Source organism: Pristis pectinata, chromosome 14, assembly GCF_009764475.1.
Source record: "Pristis pectinata isolate sPriPec2 chromosome 14, sPriPec2.1.pri, whole genome shotgun sequence".
Lineage (NCBI taxonomy): Eukaryota > Metazoa > Chordata > Chondrichthyes > Rhinopristiformes > Pristidae > Pristis > Pristis pectinata.
Window position 1 is genome coordinate 46,250,970 of NC_067418.1, and position 23,905 is coordinate 46,274,874.

Consider the following 23,905-nt stretch of genomic DNA (forward strand, 5'->3'; position numbering starts at 1 on the left):
AATAAGTAACTGAGGTGAGGGCTGTACTGGTTGGCCAGGGCTGTGTGACGTGAGATGGGAGGTTTGCCGGTTGGGTCCCAGGACTGGCCGACGGTCAGGAAGGGTGGGGCGGAGTTTGTAGATCTGTATAAGGGGGCACTGGCTTGATGAATGGGGCTGTGATGGAGGCTGGAGGAATTGGTGACTGGGGAAGGAGTCCCACCGTACCTGGTGAAGTCAGACCGATCCCAGGATTTGGGTCTGGAGGACGAAGCCTTGGTGACTGGGCTGAGAGAGGGACTATCTGTGTTCAATCGCCCTGCAGATAACTGAATATGGAGGCTCCCATATCCTACAGGAAGAATCCTCTGAATCTACATGAGACAAGTGTAGGCAACAGTGAGGGGTCAGTGATTGTGTGTCCTGTCCATATGAAGCCCTGTTTGCCTGCCTGGTCTTTTGGGGTATAAGGACTCTCTGTATAAATCATGCACATCGCATTTGTTCTGTTATTATACCTGTCATGTAAACGATTGCATCACTACCATCTTTTTCTGTCCATTCATTTCATCCACTGCATGTCTGTGATGCGCTGATGCATGCAACTCTCCTCTAACATCTCTTGCCTTTCTGTCTCCTGGGGTCCTGGGACTGGGTGTGGATTCTGATGCGGGAGGGCTATGTTGGCACTGTTCACACTGCAGTTGGAGCAGGCTGCTATATGTAGCCAAGAGAAATTCGAAGCATTTTATTTTTTTACGTAATTAAGCTCAAATCCACTTCAGCTCAATTCACCCTTGCAGGCAGTTAACTCTGAGGTGACCGAGGGAGTTTATAATAACAGCCCACACCCTTCCCAACCCATCCTCAGAAGATAAGACTGATTTCAAAATGTAGAACGCAATCCAATGAACTAATTTCAGTGTTAAATTCCACAGCAAGGTTTGGGTCACTGTGCTGTAGCATGTCACTGAGATCTTTCTTCACTTCACCCTGTGAAATGTGGCTTGAGGCTGGCTTACAACTTTAAGCTGTCTAGTCCCCTAACAAAATTGACACATGCCTGAAGAAATTGATCTCTTTCTGTATCTCAGGTGAGCAACTCATAACACAATGGAAGGTGGGTCAGAGCTAACATATTGTCAACAGCGGTAGAGGTACAAACTTTCCGACCCCCCCCCCCCCTGTTAATGATGGTATGAGTCACCACCCAGTCACTACCAAGGTACGAAGGGTGTTTCATCAAACAAGGTCACCTAGGTTTCAGCAAGCATAAACACAACAAGGCAACAACTTGGATTGGACTAACCCTGGTCTTTTTGACCTCGGTAACGTGTACAGTTGCTTACCCAAGCTAGTGCCCTGCTCTGTACCCTACACAGAAACAAGTTCACTACATAACCTTAGATATGTATAGATCGAGAGCAGGATCTTTGTAGTATTGTGACCTTGTTGGGCAAAATAAAGATTCTTCAGGGATCTCTAGACCTCCACATCAAGATTTCTTCACTCCCTACCATTCATAACGTATTCACCTCATCTAACTTTTAGCCTGCCCTTGTAGGTTCCAACAGATCAGGTCCATATCCAGTGTTGGTTTCTGGTTCTGCCTCTCTCACAAGCAGCCACCCTTCCACGCTCTGGGGGGACAATATTTTTCCTCATCTCCCCTCTCATCCTCCTACCAATTATTTTAAATCTACGTCCCTTAGCTTCTTACCTTACTGAGAAGGCAAATAGGTCCTCATTGGTCATTGTGTGCTTAAGATCCTCAGAAATGTGCACACCTCGATTAACTCTTCCCTCAAGCTCCTGTGCTGCAGCTGTACTAACCTTTCCTCCCAGCTAAAATCCCCCCAGATGTGGCACCATCCTTATAACCCTCCCACCTCCTTCCGACACTGTTGTGACTGGAAGTACTATCGCTGTGGTGTCCCTGCTTTTCGATTTTAAGCTTTGCCTAATAATTAAAAAAATCTCACATTACTTCTTTTCCATCTGATCTACCTGTCCTACTACCTTCAGGGATCTGCAGATATATGTGTCAGGAACACTTCATTCCCTCTCAGGATCCTACCGTTAACAACCTATTACCTTATGTCACAAACCAGCAACAAAAGAAACACACTGAGCATGATTCAGTGTTAAAAACTATTTTATTAATCACTACTTATGATAATACGTAAAATAAAAGTAAAAAAAAAATGTTAGTATGTTAGAATTCAAGAATGTTAAACCTCGAACGTTAACCCCAAAACTAAACTCTTCGTGTGTGTGTGTGTGACAAAGTCCAAAACTCCCAGTTCCGGAATGGTTCTTAAAGTTCAGTTCCGCAAGCCATAAGGTGAAACATGAACAAGGGCTTCTTCAACAACCACCGTTGTCTGAAGATAAGATGTAGATGTAGAAAAACATAGAGAGAGTACATACGAAATCCAAATGTTCCACGATGGAACCCAAACGACACTTCAGTGTTTACTCGGTAGTGACTTCCTCACCCCGAAAAGCATCCGAACCGTGGTCGTCCACACACAAATACCTGTTTCCTTCTACAGGTCAGCAACAAAGTGAACTCCACCGGATTACTTCCAACTTCCATACATGGATTTCAGTGGCAAACACAGTTATTGTTTCTCATCCATCAATAGAGAAAACAAGCAGGCTGGTGTCTCTCTCCCTTCTCTCTCTCTCTTCTTCTTCTTCTTCTTACTTCTTCAACAACGTCATTACGTCCTTTATCTTCTATTGACGTAAGCACGCCCCACACACACATACACACACACTCTCTATCTTAAAGGGACTTTCACTGAGTCCATAACACTTAACTTGGTGGGAATAGAGCCCATGGGTCCTTGATAGGCAGAACCTCGTGGGTAAAAAGACATGAAGGTAAATCTACGTCCCGCAACTTTTTCCCTTACTGAGAAGGCAAATAGGTCCTCATGACCCTTGAGGTGGATTTGAGTTTCTACGAAGAGCTGCTCCAAAGGGTAATGAAAGGGGAGAAGACTCTGAAACTTGAGCAGAATTAGGCTTTGGGTGACGATGACTCATACATCTCTCCATTGCTAACCACCAGAGATGGGAATGATGTATGATGTTTGGCTGATCCATGTTACACTATTTCCCCAAATCACATTTACTCCTGTAGTTTTGACGTCAAAACTGCTGGTGTAACGGACGGAACAAATTGGGACAGAAGGCAATCTGACCCTCAAGCCTGCTTCTCTGTCATCTGCCCAGTTTACCACAACGCACCGATGGTGGTTGAGCAGAGAGGGGGTTTCAACGAACGTGTTGAGTTTGTCCTCAGTCTCTTGGCTGCCGTGTTTCTCGCTGTTTCCTGTGCCTTGCTCCCTTGAGTTAGACTTCCCTCGTAATTCCCTCCCCAGGTGACCATGGCCAAGAATGGCACAGCTGCCGACCACACAGTTGTTGAGGAGGAACCTTGGAGCCGGGGGAGCTGAGGAGAGTGGGGCAACCCGATACCATCACCCACGAGCCCCGCACCTCCCCTCTCCCCCTCCCCCACCCCCGCCCCCGCACCCCCGCACCCCACCGAAGCTCGCTTCTGCTGAAACCGTTCGTCCGACGGGAAACAAGCAAATAATAGCAAGATGAAATTCTTTCGTACTTTTATGTAAGTGTGGTTAGTGCAAGGTCCAAGTAGAGAGCTGGTGAAGGGGACACCTGGGGTTTTACCAGTTGCTGCATAGTCCTTTACAGGTCTCCACACGGTCACTCGGGAAAGAGGAAGGAGAGGGAAAGGAGCCCATTTGGAAGAAGCAAGTTTGCAAAGCTAAGCGCAAGACTGCAAGGTGTATGTCCCGCACCCACTACCCTTTTGCCCTGCCTGAGAGTATTGTGAGTTGCCTGTGTTGTTGGGAAAGATATTTATATTGTTGCACATCCAGGATTTAACCCTCTTCTATTTGCTCTGTTGGGTCTTGCCAACCTGTATTGCAATGAAGCACATAAATTTTGACCTAACTGGTCGGCACAGGCCATTCTCAGGGAAGTGACCTGGTTTAATGCGTGACACTGCTATTGGCGAGCTCCACAAGTGCACCAGTCCAGCGACGTCGCCTCCAGCTCCGCTCCCTCTTGAAGGAAGGGCAGATCCCTCGCACTCTGCTCTGGGAAATGTGCCTCGGCGCTGTGGGATCAGCCAGCAAGGCAGAGCTTGGGGCAGGAGGGTGCAGGAGGGAGCCTGCACGCTGGCCTGCTTCCTGTCAGTCTCAGAACGACGCAGGTCCCCTTCCCGTCCCCAAATCCCGCCTCTGGCCACGGGGGAAGTACCTGAAAAAGTTGTACCAGCTTCCTTCCTTTCGGGTTCCGTGTAGGGATCCAAGAGGGATAACATTCCAGCACCGCTCAAGGCCGGGGTGGGGGTTGGTGTCCGCGGGTCTGAGAGAGGCGCTCACTACTCCAGCTTCTCCTTTGCCTCTAGTGGTCCAATTATCCTGCCCGCACTCTGTCACCCATTGGGAGATCCTGGACCACAGGATTAAGAGTTGGGCCCCATCACATGAAGAATGGCTGAAGCTCATTCGCCATTCCTGCAAGGGATGTTGCCACAGCGGGGCATGTCTTTAATGACCCCTGAGTAACCTTTCAATGGCGTGACCCAAATTTAAGTCCCCAGCAGGATAAAGTTGTCAGCTGACCCCGTTAGTGAGTTGTTCAAACAGTAAACCACCCCCCCACTGGGGATCAAAGAGGTGTTGGTGGCAGGTCCACACTGACCCAATATTTTGCATGTATCTAATCCAAACAGGTGCCTAATTCAAAGTCAAAGTCAAAGTCAAGTTTATTGTCATACGCACAAGTACCCGTAAGCAAGGTGCAATGAGAAACTTGCTTGCAGTGCTTTTCATCACTGACTTGAAGCAGCTTAGGTGTCTGCTGTGGGAAGACTGATACACAAGTGGTGATCCAGTTCAGCTAAGGCTTGAGTTACCTTGCTAGGTTGGGGAGGGGAAGTGAATCCTTTGTTACCCATGAACCCATACCACTTGACTCCTCATCCCTTGTAACGACAGCAGCCAATGTGTCAAAATCTGGCTCTTGACCCAGAGAAGGGTAAAGGTGCCACTCTCAACTGTGAATGTTTTTTGTTTGATGGAGTCTGTTGGCAGGTTCATCCACTGCTGGGTAGAATGGTGTTGAGCAAATATTCTCGATCCACAACCCCCAGACACTGCCTTTGACTTCAGCACCACGGACAAGCACAAGTCTTCTGTCAAACTTTTCTCTCTGCCAATTCACTTGTCTCGAAGTTCACAAGAGTGCCAAATGATGCCCAATGTCCTTGGGGCCCGGTTGGAACACAAGGGAGGGTATCTGGCTCAGGAATCTCTTCTGCTGACATCCTTGGCAAATGCAGACACAAGGATCCCAGAAGTAGACACTCCCTGAGCAGGTTAACCCTCATGTGCAGGGGGTGGATTGTGAATTTTTATGTAAAAGATCATTTGCCTCATGCAACAGGCAAGACTATATTACAATCTGTGCAATTAGGTTTTAAAGCCCTCTGCTGAGAGATTTCACAGATGGAAGAATCTCCCGGATTGTAATCTTTGAAGCAAATTAGAAATTGCTTTAAGGATGCAGTTGGTTCATGCTGTTCAGTGTTAACTGGTTTTCTACTTTCTCAGAGTGTCTCCTTGAGCTGTTGTATTACTGTGGACTATTATTAAATTTTGTACTTGTGTCTAACGTAAACCTTGCATGATATTTAGTGCACATACTACTTTGAAGCAATCGGGCGACATTGGGTGTTAATTGTTCTTAGTTTTTATGCCATAATTTTTATACATTCTTGTAACTTCTTAACTTCAGCTTTCCAAATCCCTAAAAGAACCTGGTATGCCTTTTCATAGTTAAAGTTTTGCAGGTGTAGGAATTTGTGTGTGTGTGTGTGTGTGTGTGTGTGTGTGTGTATGTGTGTGTGTGTGTGTGTGTGTGTGTGTGTGAAATTAAAAAAGAACAGCTAATGGATTGAAAAATGTAGTGCATTGGGAAGATAAGGGAAGAGGAGATACTGTGATATCTGAAGTACACAGCCAGGAGAGATTGGAAGGTGAGGAGATTTTCCAATCACATCATGAATTATTCCCGCTCCCACTCACAATGCAACAGATACAAAGTTCTGTCTCTGTGGCTGGTTTGGTGGAAACCCACCCCACAGCTGGATAGGCAGGAACCTCATGTCAGCTGAGCTCGACCAGTGAAGGTGTTGGTTGCTTGGGTGATTTGCCCAGTACGCATTGGGCGCAACCCATCCAAGAATAAAGTGGAATGCTAATACTTTTGGAGCAGGAAGGAGAACACTGTGACGTCAATAGCAAATTGGCAGAGGGGCTGAAAGCATCCAGTGAAGAAGAAGTGTGTAGCGGTCAGGTATACCTTCCAATCTGATCCACAGATCTGACAGAAGCTGACACTCCCTCCCACGTCACGCAACCTCCTGACTTCCTCCTGTCCCACCAGCCCCTGTACCCTGCCCCATCACCTCCACCCCTTCTCTGATATCCAGCGGACCTTTAGGGAAGTAATTTTAAAAAAAAACCCAGATGCTGGAAATCTGAAACGAAATCCGGAGATGCTGGAAACACTCAACAAGTCAGTCAGCATCCACGGAGGGAGAAACCAGTCAAAGGTCATTGACCTGAAGCGTTAACTCAGCTCCTCTCTCTGCAGATGCTGCCTGACCCGCTGAGTATCTCCAGGCACATTCTGTGACAATTTAGGGAAGAAAAACAAATTTGCAAAAGATCTCTGCAAGTGAGTTAGATGGCACTCTGGTGTTTGTCAACCCAGGGCCCCAGACCACTGCTGGAGAAGCTTCAGAATTTAACCTGTGGGCTCAGCTTTTCCCTCATTAATGTGCGAGGAACAGGAGATACAAGAGCTTCCACTCATGGTGCCGGATGTGCCGCAGAACACCTACCGGTGCAGTTCCCGTAGCAACCTTCAGGTGCTGATGCACCATGCTGATGTGAAGAAGCACCACGCTGGGCCGATTCGCAGATCTGCTTGCTTCAAAACAAATGATGTGATGCTCCTGGCCTTTGATCCAATCTGTTGGCATGGAGCATCCTCACAATTCTGAGTGTGCTCTTCAGAAGCTGGAGGTTAAGCTTTTATTCTGGATGTCTGTGCCCTCTGCTTGGGCTGTGGCCTCACGTTGGGATGGTCCCAGGGTCGTAGTAGAGCAGTGCGATGCAGAGTCCAAGAAGGAACTTGCTCCAATGCACCTTGCTGCAATCCCTCTCTTACTTTATGTGACCCACCCATCTACTCAACAGCCAGTTGTTCTGTTCCGATTAGAGTTCTCTTACGTGGCAGCTATGAGTGATGGCGGTGGAGTGGCCTGGGCCACGCCTTTCTTGGAATGTGACAGGTTTAGACTTGCTGGAAGTGAGAACTCTCATCCTGGACCTGCTTACCACTTCATGGTTTACACGACCAGTGTGGTATCTGGGCTGGAATTCCTTCAGAGGGCTTTGTCCCGGATTCCCAAGGCAACGTTTAAGAAATAAAAGGCCATTCGACCCTTTATGCCTACCTCCCAGTTCCATAAGCCTTCAGCCCCACTCTCCTGCACCAACCCCACATCCAAATGTCTCTCAATCTCTGTCTTGAATATAACTCAGTGAGCGAGCCTCCACAGCCCTCTTGGGTAGAGAATTCCAAAGATCCACTGCCCTCTGGGTGAAGAAAGATCTTCTCACTGTCCTGAATGGCCATCCCCTAATTTTGAAACTGTGACCGTTGGTCCTGGACACCTTAGCCTTGGGGACATATTTCCTCCTCCACTCTGCCAAGCCACATAAGAATATGTATGTTTCAATGAAATCTCCTCTCGTTTCGCTAAACTCTGTGGCACAGGCCCAGTATGTATAATCTCTTCTCATGGGACTAACCCGCCCCCTCCCCACTGCTCACTCACTGACCCAGAAGTCAATCTGGTGAACCTTTGCTGCATTGCCTTTATTGCAAGCATATCCTTCCTTGGTTAGGAAGACCAGACCTGTCCACAATACTTAATATTAAGCACAGTTGTGGTCCATTTACATGTTCCACAGTACTAAAGCTGAGCACATTCCTGGAGCTTTTGAGGCAGCACCTCCCACCTTCCTAACACATCCATCTTGAGAGCGCTCTACCTAATTTCTGGAAATTCAGCAGACTGGATAAATTTCGCCACTTAGTCTAACTTCCTTCTCTCATATCCTACTGCCTCTTCATAATGAATCCATTAAAGCTTCCAACGGAAAAAGAATCCAATCTGCACCAATTGCACTGTGATTTGACTCCAGGATTGCTTCCTGGATCTTCAGTTGCTGAAGATTCCATGAAAGTCCCAGAGATCTTGGCAATCCTAGATAACCTGTGCCTGGGAAAGATTTATACTGGGCCAGGGAGGACACAGTGGCGGAGCTACTGGCTCACAGCCCCAGTGACCCGGGTTCAATCCTGACCTCGGATGCCTGTCTGTGTGGAGTTTGCACGTTCTCCCTGTGACCACATGGGTTTTTTTCTCCCGTTTCCCAAAGGTGTGCGAGTCGGTAGGTTAATTGGCCGCTGTAAGTTGCCCCTAGTGTGTGGGTGAGGGGTAGAATCTGGGATGGACGGGGGATAGAATAAAATGGGATTAGTGTAAATGGGTGCTTGATGGTCCACACAGACCCGATGGACAGAAGGGCCTGTTTCTGTGCTGTATGACTCTATGACCGAGGATCACCACCCAACAATTAAAACAGGGCCCTACCTCGCCCGATGCTGGCTCCCACCAACGTTGAACTGATAGAATGAAGGGTGGAGGAGTCAAACAGTGGACAGAGGCAGCTGCCCAAGTGAATTTTTGTTTTGTCTTCTCTTGACTGAAGCACTTATTTCAGGGAAAGTTAGAGAGGGCCGGTTTCCTCATGAGTGTCTCTCGTACTGAACACCTGATGCACCGAAGGTAGTTTCTGTCCGTCAAACCAGAATTGGGGCTTGCATATCTGAGCAGCCAGTGACACTGGGGGTGGACGGGCCCAGCAACTCATCAACTATGAGGCTGTACTTGAGTGAGATTGGTGTGTGTGTGAGTGACGTGGTATAACCTTCAACAATGGGTGTGGTGCTGACAGAGGAAGTCAGCCAGGTACACCGTTGGTCTTAAGAACAGGCGGAATTCCTCCTCGGCACTTATGTGTGACTTACCAGGTTAAAGCAACAGGCGGCTCCTTCAGTGACTGGAGTCAGACACTGGCTGAAATACACCAGTGTACATGCAGTGCTGGGCATAGGGACAACTGTTGGTTCGTACCCAAGGGAGACGAGCCCCCCCCCCCCCACAAAATGTCTTCCCTACTTGTATTGGATTGCAATGATGTTGGACAAATCCAGGACCAGTTATTACTCAGACCGCCCATTGCAGTCCATCAAAGCCCCTCAAGTTCACTCAGAAACTGTCAATGGATCTAAAAGTACACAGAGCACAACACCCAGGTGTGGTGCGGGTGTGACTTTGCACAGGCCGTATATCAAAGTACGCATAGGCAGAGAAGTTAACATTTCACTGACTAAACCCGCACTGGATGCAGCATTCGAGTCAGCGATCTGCCCTCTAAGGGTTAAACCGTGTAACAATCTGTAGGAGGTGTCTACCCCCCTCCCAAGGAGTAAGCAGCGTAACAATCAGTGGGAGTGATCTGCCTCCTCAGGGGTAATTCCTCTAATAGTGGTTGTAATGCAGCCTTTGGTGTGGATGAATACGGTTGTTGGGTTTCTATTACAAACACCACAGTCACAATATCTCCGCCTGCTCGGCTGTGATAAAAGCCAGGAGCTCCCTCTGCAGCGTAGACACAGTGTATAGACTAGTGGCAGGTTGCCCCTCTCTCTGAAAGGCGAGTCCCCGCGGCCCCCGTCCATAACACAGAGGTACAGCAGTATTCCATGCAACACAGGGGCTAGCCACTCCCCGCACATCTCCAGGTGCCCTGCCCTCCCCTCTTCACCCCCTTCCCCCACCCTCCCCTTGTCCCCTCCTTCTCTCCCCTCCACCCTCAGCCACTCCCTCCCCCTCTCCCCTTTTATCCTCATTCTGTTCCTCCACCCCCTCTCACCTCGAGCAGTGTCCTCCCCTCCCACTCCAGGTCTTCACCTCTCCTCCCCTCCCTCCGCCATCGTCCCATCCCTTCTCTTCTCCCCTTCCACCTTTACCTGGTTCTCCTCCTCTCACCCTTTCCACCACCTTTCCATCCCCTCACCCTCACCTCTCCACTTCCTATCCCCCTCGACCCATTTCCCCCATCCTTGCACCCCCGTCCCTATCCCAATCTATTTTTCCCCTCTCTCTCCCTCCGGATATGCCCCCTATAGTTCCTCACTCCCCGTTAGTGGTCTCCCCTTTGCTGTCAGTGCTGTGTCTCAGCGTTGGCTGACCAATGGGTTCGACCTCTCCCTATGTTGGCAAGGTTTTGGGTTGAAGCGAGTGCGATCTGTAGCAAGCACGGATGGAACTGACTTCCTCTGTCAAGTCCCCCATGTGTTTAAACATCATTTTCATTGATTTATATGGAAGGTTTTCTGATCTCTTGTTCATCCTTTGTGGAAACGCTGTTGACATCCTCATGTATAAACCTGCATTCTTTATATATCGAAGGGCAGAGACACAACTGGATTATTTCTCTCTGTGCTGTATTTTTGGTGTTATTATAAGTTTACAGAAAAGTCTAATAAATGTTTATTGGTACCTCGGTTTCAAGCGTGTGATTTGGTATTTTTGCCCCTTAGTCCTGTTCTTGCAACACATTAATGGGATGCATTCAGTCCATCTCTGGAGCGGTGGAAGCAAAATCAAAATAAGCTGCGGATGCTGGAAACCTGAAATTAAAAACAGAGAACAGAGAAACACTCAGCAGGCCAGGCAGTGTCTGTGGAGAGAGCAAAGACAGTGTTAATGTTTCAGACTGGAGACCCTTCAAGGGATGGGGAAAGGTTTAGGGAGGGGCATATTTTGTCATTTTTGACAGCGCCAGCTCACTTCTCGAAAGGAATTAATTCTTCCTGTAGCTTCTTGTAATCTTTTAACTTGGGGTCTTATTCTACTTGATCACACCTCTCCCACATTCCCTTTACCAGGACAGCAGTTTCTCAATTTATGGAAAGGAAGCGCTCCTGGGAAAAAATACGTTAAGAAAAATTTCATAAATCAAAAATACATTGCGGGCATTTTGGTACAGTGTGGAGAGTGGTGTGCTATTTGTAAATGAAAGACATGTGCCTCACGGAGCCAATGGCATTATAGCAAAAATTCCTAAACTGAACTTTGTAAATTCGGGAATTTCTGTATTTGATCTTTTGCCTGGAGTCTAACAGAGCAACAATATGAAGCAACACACAATCTGCTGGAGGAACTCGGTGGGTCAGGCAGCATCTGTGGAGGGAAATGGATGGTCGACATTTCAGGTCGACTGAAAGATAAGAGGGGAGATAGTATAAAGAGGTGGGGGGAAGGGGGGTGGAGTTTGGGTGTAGCCCCACCCTGGCAGTGGAGGGGGCCGAGGACAGACGTGTCATGTGGGAACGGCGAGGGGAACTAAAATGGCCGGCGACCGGGAGCTCCGGACGGCCACGGCGGATCGAGCGCAGGTGCCCGGCAAAGTAACAACACGGGTTGAAATGAGATGAGCTGAAGCTTCTGATCCCAGCGCTCCCTGACGTTGTTCCTGTCCTTCTTGGCAGCTGAGGGCTGAGCCAGTGCCTTGGTAACCTTGGTGATGTGTATCTTTAAGGAGAGAACCGGCAGGGCGAATCAGTAAAGTGCCACGTTACAGGAGCTGAAGGCTTTCCAATCACAGCTGATGTGTCTGGAGCAGATGCAGAGAGAGGGAGGTGAAAGGGGACAAAGGAAGGAGAGAGGGAAAAGAAATCAATGTTGGGACCATGGGCAGGCACGGTAGTGTAGCGGTTAGCGTAACGCTTTACAGCGCCAGAGACCCGGGTTCGATTCCGGCCACTGTCTGTAAGGAGTTTGTCCGTTCTCCCCGTGTCCACGTGGGTTTCCTCCCACATTCCAAAGACGTACGGGTTAGGAAGTTGTGGGTGTGCTACGTTGGCGCCGGAAGCGTGGCGACACTTGCGGGCTGCCCCCCAGAACGCTCTACGCAAAAGGTGCATTTCACTGTGTGTTTCAATGTACGTGTGACTGATAAAGAGATCTTATCTTGTCATGGGATATAAAACACCGCAGCCGCAGAAAACCTGAAATAAACGAGAATGGTGGAAACACTCAGCAAGTGCAGAGAGTGGTATTAGTGTTGCAGGTTGGTGCCCTTTCATCAAGATCTGGCCAGGGTGTTTGCAATCTGAGAGCAAGGTCAGGGGCAGGTTACATAGAACAGTGTAGAGGTGGAGGAGAGAGGCCTTGGGGTAGGTATTGGGGACTGTGATCATCTCAGGGTACTGTGTTTAGTTATATTGACACTGAATATGCTCGTGCATTTGGAACAGTGTGGAAGGCCCAATAAAATAGTTATTATAAAAAAAATCCAAAAGCAAAGGACTAAGGACTACAGATGCTGGGAATCTGAAATAAAAAGAGAAAATGCAAAAACACTCAGCGGATCGGGCAGCATCTGTGAAGAGGAACACAAATGACGTCCCTTTCCTTTGTCCCGATGCCTTGCAGTTGCTGATTCACTGAATAAAAGATACACGAGTCTCCCATATGAGATCCAATCGGATCCTCTCGCCTGAGGAGCTCCTTGTCAGATCTGAGCTAATCCCTCCTCTCCTTTAGTCAACTTTGATCCAGTTTGCTCCAGTGCAACATTCCCATTGCGGACAGTCGATTGATAGCTTCCGACTATCTTCACCTTTAGAATTCTTGGCTATTCAACCTGCTTTCACATTGTTCATTTGGACTGGCCATCCACATCCCTTATCCATACGTGAATTACATGGAGCCTGCTCTTCCTTCTTAGTACAGAGGATGACTTGCTTCCGCATGGGTTCTGAGGTGACTGATGATGCCATGGAATCTTCTACAGATGGGGCAGGAGGCGCCTGATATGGTGGGTGGGGAGGGGGGTGGTAGGGAGGGATTAGTTTGTGAGGTGGTGAACTTCTGCTTCTGTTTATCCTGGGGTTCTCAATGCATTGACTCAAAGTTCTCAAAGCCAATGCCGAATGCTCCTTCTCCACGGAGAGAGAGAGAGAGAGAGAGAGAGAGAGAGAGAGAGAGAGAGAGAGAGAGAGAGAGAGAGAGAGAGAGAGAGAGAGAGAGAGAGAGAGAGAGAGAGAGAGAGAGAGAGAGAGAGAGAGAGAGAGAGAGAGAGAGAGAGATCTCTTTATTAGTCACATGTACATCGAAACACACAGTAAAATACATCCTTTTGCGTAGAGTGTTCTGGTGGGCAGCCCGCAAGCGTCACTACGCTTCTGGCGCCAACATAGCATGCCCACAACTTCCTAACCCGTACGTCTTTGGAATGTGGGAGGAAACCGGAGCATCCAGAGGCAACCCACACAGACACAGGGAGCAGTCAGGGGCCAGAGATTCCCAGGAGTCAGCGGGGATGACGCACTTGTTCGAGGAGATTTTGAGCACGTCCTTGACCCTCTTCCTCTGTGCACCTGGCAATCTCTTCCTGTGACAGAACTTGGACCAAAGTATCTACTTTGAAAGTCTGGTGTCGGACATCCAAGCAACGCGGTCTGTCCAATGAAGCCAACTGCGTGTAACTAGAGCCTCAATATTGGGGATGTTGGGCTGGCAGAGGACACTGATATTGGTTGTGTATCTTTCCAGTGAATTTGCAGAACTCTATGTAGGTAGAGTTGGTGATATTTTCCCTGCGCCTTAAGAAGCCTGCTGTAGGTAGTTCGTCGCAGGGCAGGGCTCACTGCTCAGTGATAAACATTGAGTTTTATGCCAAGCCTTAAGCCCTTCATCTTTTCCTCAATCGACAAAAGGCTGTGTTGGTGCATTGAACAAACCGATCGAAGCCAGAATTCATCCTCCCGTTGCTGTCCAACAAGCTCTAATCTAATATTCCCTCTTGTTACTCAGATCAATCACACACAGTCAGAAGCAGACGGGGCCAAACACACAGACAGACAGAAACAGGCCAAAAGAAGGAGATGCACAAAACTGCAGCAGCGGCTTTGACAGGTCTCATCAAAAACAAATGAAACCAGCAGCTTTTACAATGAGTGATTTTAATATAAATACAAAACCCTATCTGCTCCACTGGAGTTGTGAAATACAGGTTAATAGCCACACAGTACAGAGGTGTATAAGCTCCTTCAAGGAATCCAATATCTCATCACGTCACACTTCACATTATTTCTTGGCTTTTCCAATGAAGCGGTGAAAGCAGTAGTAACTGTTGCCAGGGAATAGCAGTTGCTAATAATCAACACACTTGCACCAGGCTCTGCTTTCCAATACTTTAACCGTGGACCAGTTTCGTTTCACTGCCTTTCTGCCTTTGTTAAATTCACAAGCTCTTTAAGGGATTGTCAAATAACACCGACAGATCCTTTTCCAATTTGTTTCATTTCAAGTGAGTTGTAATTTTCAAAGCTGGCATGGGACCTGGCAAGCTAGTTGCACTAGTCCAGCACTCTGGTCTCTCCCCTTTCACCCCACTGCACTGGGCGAACTGTTACTACACCGCTGTGTGATCACATCCCAGGGGTATCAGGAATTCTGGGCAACAACCCTTCAGACCCGAGTCCTCAGGAACATTGAAGACCTTGCTGCACACCGTCCATTAAAAATGTGGTAAAATCCAGGTGGGTATAGGTCCAGTGGTGCAGCTGATCGAGCTGCTGCCTCACAGCTCCAGAGAAACCCGGTTTGATCCTAACCTCTGGTGTTGTCTTTGTGGAGTCTGCGCGTTCTACCTGTGACAGTGTGGGTTTCCTCTGGATTCACCGGTTTCCTCCTACATCCCAAAGACCGGCAGATTGGTAGATTACTGAGTCACTGTAAATTGTCACTGAGTAGAATCTGAGGGGGGCTGATGGGAATGTGGGAAGAATAGGTTACCAGGAAAATTAGTGGGGATTGGAATTGCCCTGTGAGCCGGCATTAACTCGATGGGCCGAAATGGCCTTGTATATTGTGAGGAAATATGGAAACGCCTATACATGTTTATTCATTGTACTTCAATTCAGTTGGAGCAAACAGACACTTCGAACACAAGCCTGGCTGTCAGCAAGTGTTTAATATTCCCGTTTTCATTTTCATACTAAAACAAATATCCCAGGAAAATTTTGGGGAGAATTCGTTCTTGATGGTTCAATGACTGTGTTGCATGCCAACAGCAGGCAGCCAGAGGTTTTCCTTTAATCCAGCACTGAGCTACCCTTTCACTGGGTGCCTAGTGATTACCTGCATCAGGGTATCCAAGCCAATCCTCTCCCATTTGCCTGTGCCTTTGGACCATGCCTCCAAATCCAGGGAAATATAAAGGAAGGTAATAAAGAGGTCTGGTTTTATATCTTCCTCCATGGTTACTTTTGTCACCTTGAAGGAGATTAGCTGAAACACTTGTTCTGTTCTGTCTATCCCTCTCGCTGCCTTGGCGAAGCAGCCGGCATAATCAAAGACCCCACCCACCCGAGTCATTCTCTCTTCTCTCCTCTTCCATCGGGTAGAAGATACAGGAGCCTGAGGGCACGTACCACCAGGCTTAAGGACAGCTTCTATCCCACGGTGATAAGACTATTGAACAGTTCCCTTATATGATGATGGACTCTTGACCTCACAATCTATTGGTATGACCTTGCACCTTATTGTCTACCTGCACTGCACTTCGCTGTAGCTGTGACACTTTACTCTGCATTCTGTTATTGTTTTTACCTCAATGCACTGTGTAATGAACTGATCTGTACGATCGATATGCAAGACAAGCTTTTCACTGTACCTCAGGACAAGTGACAATAATAAACCAATACCAATGCCAATACTTGCTTCCTTCAGGATGCTGATTGGGCAACAAACAATCTACTGGAGGGTCAAGCAGATTGTTCCTCCAGCATCTTGTGTGTTGCTCCAGATTCCAGCATCTGTGGTCTCCAGTATCTCTGTTTTGTGATCGGGCAGCCGCTCACCCGCTGCAGAATGTCTCATCCCCGGTTCACCCTGGGTCAGCTCTGGTTGGCCTTAGTCTGGAAAGCTTCACCATTTGACCACCTGACCTCTGTCTGTCCCACCCCTGTGGCCTTGCCATTGAACATGGAACACGTCCATCCTCTTGACTCTCCACAGCCCAGGTCAGTTGGAGCAAACAGATACTTTGAACACAACCCTGGCTTTAAGCAGGTAGTTAATATTCAAAACACTGGTGGAATTATGGAGGGCTATGTGGGAGGGAAGGGTTAAATAGATCTCAGAGCAGGATAAAATGTCGGCACAACATCGTGGGCCGAAGGGCCTGTACTGTGCTGTAAGGCTCTATGTTCTATGTTCTAACTTAGCATGTCAGGCAGCATCTATGGAGGGAGATGGACAGTAGATGTTTCGGGTTGAGACCCTTCATCTGGACTGATCTGGAGATGGGTAAGTCCAGGTGAAGGGTCTCGACCTGAAACATCGACTGTCCATCTCCCTCCAGAGATGCTGCCTGACCCGCTGAGTTCCCCCAGCATTTTGTGTGTGTTGCTCCAGTTTCCAGGATCTGCAGTCTCTTCTGTCTCCAAGTAGTTAATATCCCTGTTTTCACTTTGTGGCTAAGTATCCCAGGGAAATTTGGGGAGAATTCGTTCTTGATGCTCCGATAACATTTCTCCCGTGTTGCCAACAGGTTTCTCTTTAATACCTGGAGATTGCAAGATATCCCCAGGGAGTTCAGTTTTTGCGCTGGTCCAATGTGCATAGAGTACTTGAATAGATTGGGAAGGCACCAATCTGTAGCATACAAGCAGTCATCTCTCTCTCTCTCTCTCTCTCTCTCTGTCGTTCTCTCTCTCTCTCTCTCTCTCGCTCTCTTTCACTCTCTCTCATGCACACCTACACAAAAACACAAACGCATATGTGTGTGAATTGTTTTCATTTTATCCAACTGGTTCCATGAATCAAATACTGTACAGGTTATGAATTGTCCTGAATAAATATGCCATTGAAACAATGATAGCCTGTGACTAGGATGAGTATAGTAATATATACAGTGCTGTGCATGGGTGGCCATCTACCTGTGAACAGTCACTCTCCTTCTAGTCACTCATTGTTAAACACGTACGCTTTTTCGTTACTGGGGCAGTTGTAATTCACCATCGAGTTCAAGCACGAAGTGACGACCACCAGTGAGCAATGAAAGAGAGATGGACTATGGACAATGAGTGTTGAGGGAGTAGGGGGGGTGGTGTCCATGTAGGATGACTTGGAGTGCGATTGGGGACCAGGGAGTGTAAAGGGTGAGGGTGATGCTCCCAGTAAGTGGGGTAGGAAGTGGGGTGGGATGGCTTGAGAGAGGGTTTGTGTGCCGGGGGGTGGGGGACGTGGGATGGAGGTGAGGGTAGGGGAGTGCAGGGGAGTGGATGAGATGCTGGCAGAGTGTGTAGGGGGTGGGGAATGTGGGGGTGGCTCGGATGGCTGGCAGTGCAGTGGGGGTAGGGGAAAGTGGCTGGAGGACTGGGAGTGGAGGGGAGAGCAGTTAAGGCCCACACGGGGGGGGGGGGGGGAAGGGGGGGGAAGTAGGTCAGAGCGAAGATGGGAGGAGGGAAAGGAAGTGTGAGGTTGGGTATGGATGGGAAGGACATGAGGTGACCAGGAGTTGGGGAGAGAGATGGATAAGCTCCCAGTGGGGGAAGGGGAAGAATGAGACAGGGAGGGCGTTCATATTACCTGCCTGATGCATCTCCTTTCTGGAAGGGCTAATGATGGCTAAAGCCTTCTTGTGTAGCTAGAGACAACATGGGGTGCAGCCTCCTGCACCTTGCAGTACATTGCAATCGGATGAAGTGGTCCCTTGATGGTCCAATAGTGCCAGTCGTATAGGACACGGCATTCAGACACACTGTGGTCTAGGCTGGCAGAGTGCAGGACTGAATATCAATGAAAAATTCCTTTACATATGTGCATCTTCATTACTTTCTGGAACTTGGGGCAGATTTTGTATTCTTCAGGAAACTTCACTGATCAGCTGAGGGAACTGGGTACTTCAACTACTTGAAGGAACAAATGATGGGTTAGGAGAATGGGAATGAATTGGCTGTGGGAATGGTTTATCCTGTGAATCAGACACAGAATGGGACAGCTTATTGAACAATTCAAGGAATGGAACTCCTTTTATCCTCAATGCTTTTATGGGAATGAGATGCATTGTTGATGAGATCGGGGAATAAATTCTTTACTATCCAATGGTTGGATGGACAGTGAAAATGGGACCTCTTAACAATCAGCTGTGGGAATAGGAGGCTTTACTGTTTGAGAATGTGGCTCCCTGCTGGCCAGGTACCTGACAGGTGTGAGACTGGGACACCTTTAAGGCGGACTGTGGTCAAAGATCACCTGCACATCAGTGTGAGAATGGGATACTGTCACTGCTAAACGCATGACCACCTTCACTGTGGGAACTTGCTGAGCATAAAATTGGCATCGTGCATTCCTACATCACAATAGCCTTTAAAGCAATGAGACATCATTATCTATAAAGCGATTTGGGATGTTCTACAAAGAACGTGCTGTTTAAATGCAAGCCACTCTTTCCACACTATCAATTGGTTGTGTGACTTGGAACCTCCCTAAATCCAATTTGGGAATGGAATACATTTCTGCTTGGTACGGGAGTGGAACACTTGACTGACAGGATTTGGGACAGGGACATTTTAACAATCAGTTACGGGATTTAGACACTTTATCAACTGGCAGTAAGAAATGGGTGGTTCATTCACCGATAACGGAATGTGACTTTCCTTCACAGAGAAATTTTACTGATAGGTGTGGAACAGAACAATTTCTGATTGATTACAGAAATGGAAAACATTCCTGAGGCTGTCAGAATGGGAGAATGGACTTTAGGGAATAGAACACTTTATCAGCTAGCTGTCATCATCTATATCTTAGATAAGGTCTATATGGCCCAGCAAATACCCCCAGTTTTGGTGTAGCATGAACCATCGTCTATCCTAAACTTCCTCTATATCATCTCAGCAATATCCTGTAAGGCTTTCTTCAGACTAACACTCCATGCTCTATTTAGTTCTTGCCACTTTCACAGAGTTACTGAGCAGATCGCCAATTTGTTCCCATTAGGTTGCCGTGAACTAACAGCTGAAATTGGATGCAGAGTTGCCGGATTTATCTCACTGTATCCTTGCAGAGAAAATAGGTTTAACCCCAGAGGCAGATGATTAGCATTGCATCTTTACAGAACCACCCCTATTGAAGTTATCTGCTCTACCCTTCTGGTAACAGACTCACTGCAATGCTTGTGGACGTGATGTCAAATTTCAGTTCAGGAATGGAAAAGTACCCCACACACAAGGAACAGAGTATGGTGTTGATAACCAGTTCTGAATCCAATAGCATTTGTGTTGAGTCCCTAGCAGAGCTACATTTTAATCCTTGATTCTGTTCCCCCCAACTGGGAAAGATAGCTGCCTTGACTGTATCCTAACCTGCACGGCCTCACCCCTACACTGGGGCCCGAGTTTCTCCCAGAGCACAGCATTCTCAACCTGCCGTCCAAAGGAAGGGGGGAAGAGTTGATGGTAGAGCCAGCCTTCTGTTCCTCCTGCATCCTTCTCACTGAATAATTAATGGACCATCATAGCAAGGCTGCATTCACCTTCTTGTCCCCTGGAGAGCGATGACTATTGTTTTGTGGGAACCCAGAGGGAAGAAGATAACTGGTGGAGAAGGCCCACACTAAAACACTGCATGTACACAACAGCAACAGGCTCTGCACCAGAGTGAAACAGCCCTTCACGAGCAATGCAACCAGACGGAAGGGCGTCGCAGTCCAACGCAAGAATGGCATAGTCCGACACGACAGGGGCTCGACCTGACGGGAGAGCAGCATCGTCTGACACTGGAGTGAAACGGTCCTAAGCAAGAGCGGCATGGTTTGAACAAAGGCCAAATGGTTCAACACAAGGGTGGGAGGCAGTAAAGTTCAATGCAACAGTGCAACGTTTTTGACAGGAGAACGGAAGGGCCTCTCCTGATGACGGTGCGATGGTGCTTCAAGCAGACATCGTGAATATTGGCACTAGATGGCATTGCACAGGGCTTATCAAAAGGCTGAAAGACAGATTTAGTAGGTTTGCACCAAGTCAGTGACACATAAAGAGTGTGGGATGTGAGGAATGGTTTCCAGTACCATCTCCTTTTCTGCCTAACTCCTGTTCTCTTGCTCCTGTGTGGTTGCCGTCACCTCTATGTCAGACAGTTCTCCAGATTCCTCCCTTCTCATTAACTTCGTGGCCTCTGCAGATTCAGGAGTGACCTCCACGTTCTCTTTATCGATCAGCTGGATCCATTCATCTGATCCCTTCGCATCAGCTTTTGGTTCACCATGTTTGGACTCATCTCCCCCTCTCCCATTGGCAGCTCCCTTCTCCATGGAAGCGACACCGTCCTCTCCTTGCCTGGTTATCATCAAGCTTTTCTTCCTTCCACACAACCTGACAATAAGAACACAAGGTGACCAATGCGTTATTTCAAATATATCATTCGAGTAACGGGAATGATCTTCAGTGTAGATCAGAATTGGAATAGCAGACAAAATAACAGTAAGGATGAATTAGCTTTTCAGACAGGCAGGTGTGAGTAATGATCAGCAAAAGACACTGAAACATGGAAATACATGGGAGAAGGCAAGGAGAACCCAGACAATATAGAGAGGCCAGACAAGGAAACCAGGGACCAGAGAATTTAGGGGACACAGGAAGACTAGGGAATGCAAAGGGAGCAGGGAATGCAAAGAGTTCAGGAAAGAGAGAGAGACCTCAGACAATAAAGACAGCCCAGAACATACCGAGAGCCCAGACAGTACAGAGAACTCGGACGAATCAGAGAGCGCAGACAATACAGAGAGCCCAGATAATACAGAGAGCCCGGACGATACAGAGAGCCTGGACAATACAGAGAGCCCAGTACATACAGGGAGCCCGCACAATACAGAGAGCACGGATGATACAAAGAGCATGAACAATATAGAAAGCACAAACAATACAGAGAGCACGGACGATACAGAGAGCATGGACAATACAGAGAGCACGGACGATACAGAGAGCATGGACAATATGGAGAACCCAGAAATTACAAAGCACATAGAGGATACAGACTAATCCAGGGAAAATAGAAAGCCCTGGTAAAGAGCCAAGCTCATGCCTACAGAGACCAGGCAGCATAGAGAGTCTCTCCACACAAAGAGCCTGGAAACACCAGGAACCCCCACAGAAGAAAAATTGTGGGAGTCACAGGGAATGTAGCTAATACAGAGCTCAGGGAACAACACAGAGGGAGGCCATTCAGCCCATTGTATCCATCCAGCTCCCAGCAGACTAATCCCATCTGTGCCATTCCCCCTCCCCTTACTTTCTTGCAACTTAATTCTCTCACATGCCCATCAACTGCCCTTTGATTTATTTGCAACTTACTTCCAACAAGGGATAATTTACAGTGGACTATTAACACATCTTTGGGACGTGGGAGGAACCTGGAGGAAATCCAGGCGGTCACAGGGAGAACGTGCAAACTCCATACAGACAGTAGCCGAGGTCAGGGTTGAACTGGGAGCGCTCCTCGGGCAGTGGTGCTAACTGGTGCAGCACTGTGCTACACAGAGAACTCAAGAAACGCAGAGCGAACTGATGCCATTGAGTAGCCAAATGATCAGAGTGTGGCCGGGTATCACACAACATCCAGCCAACAATTTTTTCCTTTTCCAAAGGCGGTTTATTCAGTGATTACAGAATCACAATATCACAGTACTTTGTGATACACACTGTTTACAGTTTCAAATTACAACACAGTCATCTCTATCCAGAACGCACTCGAGCCCCTGAGATGCCCACCGGTCCTAGAAATCCCCCCATTGTACCCGTGGACGCCGCGCGCTCCTTCTCCAGGGACCCACAGGCACAGACGTAGCCCCGGGAGAGGGGCAGGCGATTGGCTCAGGCAGAACCCTCGGCTGCCCATCGCCTAAACCGCCTGGAACTGACCAGGAGACCCCCGACCAACCCACCCACCTCCCCCTGCCACTGGGTGACCGAAGATCAGCAGCGTGGGGCTGAAGTGCAGCCAGAACTTGAGGAGCAGCCCCTTCAGATACTGAAATAGAGCCAGCATACTTGCTCAGTCAACATACAGTAATACTGCCAAGTCATTAGTGCCCAAGTAACTCATACAAGTCCAAGCTCCCAATAGACCTAAGGCCAGGCATTGCTGAGATCTCAGGTAACAATGAATGTTTAGTCAGGGCAGGAAGGTATTGGAAGTTACATTTCGGACAGTGTGAAGTAGGATAGAGAGAAAATAAGTGTGCACGTTATGGAAGAATGCATCAGAAAATTAACAAAGCTAGCCTCCTGGAGTGATAATCTGGCAAACTCTGTATCAAAGCCAGTGTACAAGAGGGGAAGGGAAGTGAACAAAGTAAATGCACACCACTGCTCAAATACACAGGGTATGACGCACACCTGAGTCAGGTTATGCAGGATATGACACACTACTCAAAATACACAGGATATGACACACACCTGAATCAGGTTATGCAGGATATGACACACACTGTACTCAAAATACACAGGACACAGGGTAGGAAGGCACAATGACATGAACACAGCCAAACATAAAATGTGGCTGGAGGGTGGAAACTGTACAGTCATGTACCACAATCAAAACACCTTCCTGGCCACCTTGAAACGCAAAAATGAAAATTAAAATTTCTGACCCACGTTTGGGCTCCAATCCGCCTTCACTGGGACTGCTTAGGTGAGGTGCAGATCACAAAGGCATCTTCAGCAATTGAAGTTCCCCGGGAGGGGCACTGAAGGTCGTTAGAAACAAACTCTCATCACCAAGCTCCGCGTGTAAAAATCCATTCTCGGTATCTGTCACCCCGAAGCACCTCTCTCCGCTCACATCTGGCGGGACATCTTCACTTGTCTTCACTGGGCGATGCTTCCTCTCCGGGACCTCGTTCAGAGGCTGTGCATCCAGACAGATTGTCCGGCTTATCCACACACACTGGGGTTGATACCCAATGGGTGGGAGTGCCCACTGGCACCATGGTCTCCGCCTCCACCGAGATCTGCTTTCAGTTTCCCTTGGCATGTGACCTGAGCATGCTTTAGAAGTTATACAACTGGCTGCTCACTCCTGTCAAACTCCAGGTGGGATTTTTTTCCTCCAGTTTTCCAGTTCCTTCAAAGACATCTGCAAATCCCATCCACCTGCTACTCGCTGCTGAGTGTGGAATTCACACCTGCCGTTGCCCACACTTTCAGTAGATTGCCTGTCCGCACTGTCATCGACCAGGCTGCCAGGATTGCCACACAGTTCTCTTCCAGTCCAACAAATTCTACTTTGCATTTCTTCCCATCCTTCGGCGGTTTCGTTTCCAGCTTGCATTTGGCCAGTGGTTATAGACCCATAGAGTTGTGCAGCACTGAAACGGGCCCTTCAGCCCACCATGTCAATGCTGGCCTCTTTGCCCATCTATCCTATTTCCATTTGGCTGCATTGGGGCCATACCCTTCTGTGCCTTGCCTAAGTGCCTATCTAAATGTCTCTTAAACATCGTGATTGTATCTGATTCCACCTCCTCCTCTGGCTGTGAGTTCCAGGTATCAACCACTCTGTGTGGAAAAAACTTACCCCTCAGATCCCCTCTAAAACTCCTCCTTCTCACCTTAAACCCATGCCCTCTTGTTTCTGATCCCCCTACCGTGGGAAAAAGATCTG

At 48.1% G+C, this 23,905-nt stretch overlaps 2 protein-coding genes across 5 annotated transcripts in view; one reads left to right on the forward strand and one right to left on the reverse strand.

Annotated features, from left to right (window-relative positions):
* The window catches only part of LOC127577844 (excitatory amino acid transporter 2-like), a 107,383-nt gene extending 96,647 nt beyond the window's left edge, over nt 1-10,736 (forward strand). For all 3 annotated transcript variants that reach the window (XM_052029450.1, XM_052029449.1, XM_052029451.1), the window contains one exon: nt 3,372-10,736. In XM_052029450.1, coding sequence (XP_051885410.1) covers nt 3,372-3,446 — 75 coding nt within the window. In that variant the 3' untranslated portion in view covers nt 3,447-10,736. The remainder of the gene's footprint in view (nt 1-3,371) is intronic.
* Nucleotides 10,737-17,024: 6,288 nt separating this feature from the next.
* The window catches only part of LOC127577926 (proteoglycan 4-like), a 47,556-nt gene continuing 40,675 nt past the window's right edge, over nt 17,025-23,905 (reverse strand). For both annotated transcript variants that reach the window (XM_052029614.1, XM_052029615.1), the window contains exon 8: nt 17,025-20,616. In XM_052029614.1, the coding sequence (XP_051885574.1) occupies nt 20,328-20,616 (289 nt within the window). In that variant the 3' untranslated portion in view covers nt 17,025-20,327. The remainder of the gene's footprint in view (nt 20,617-23,905) is intronic.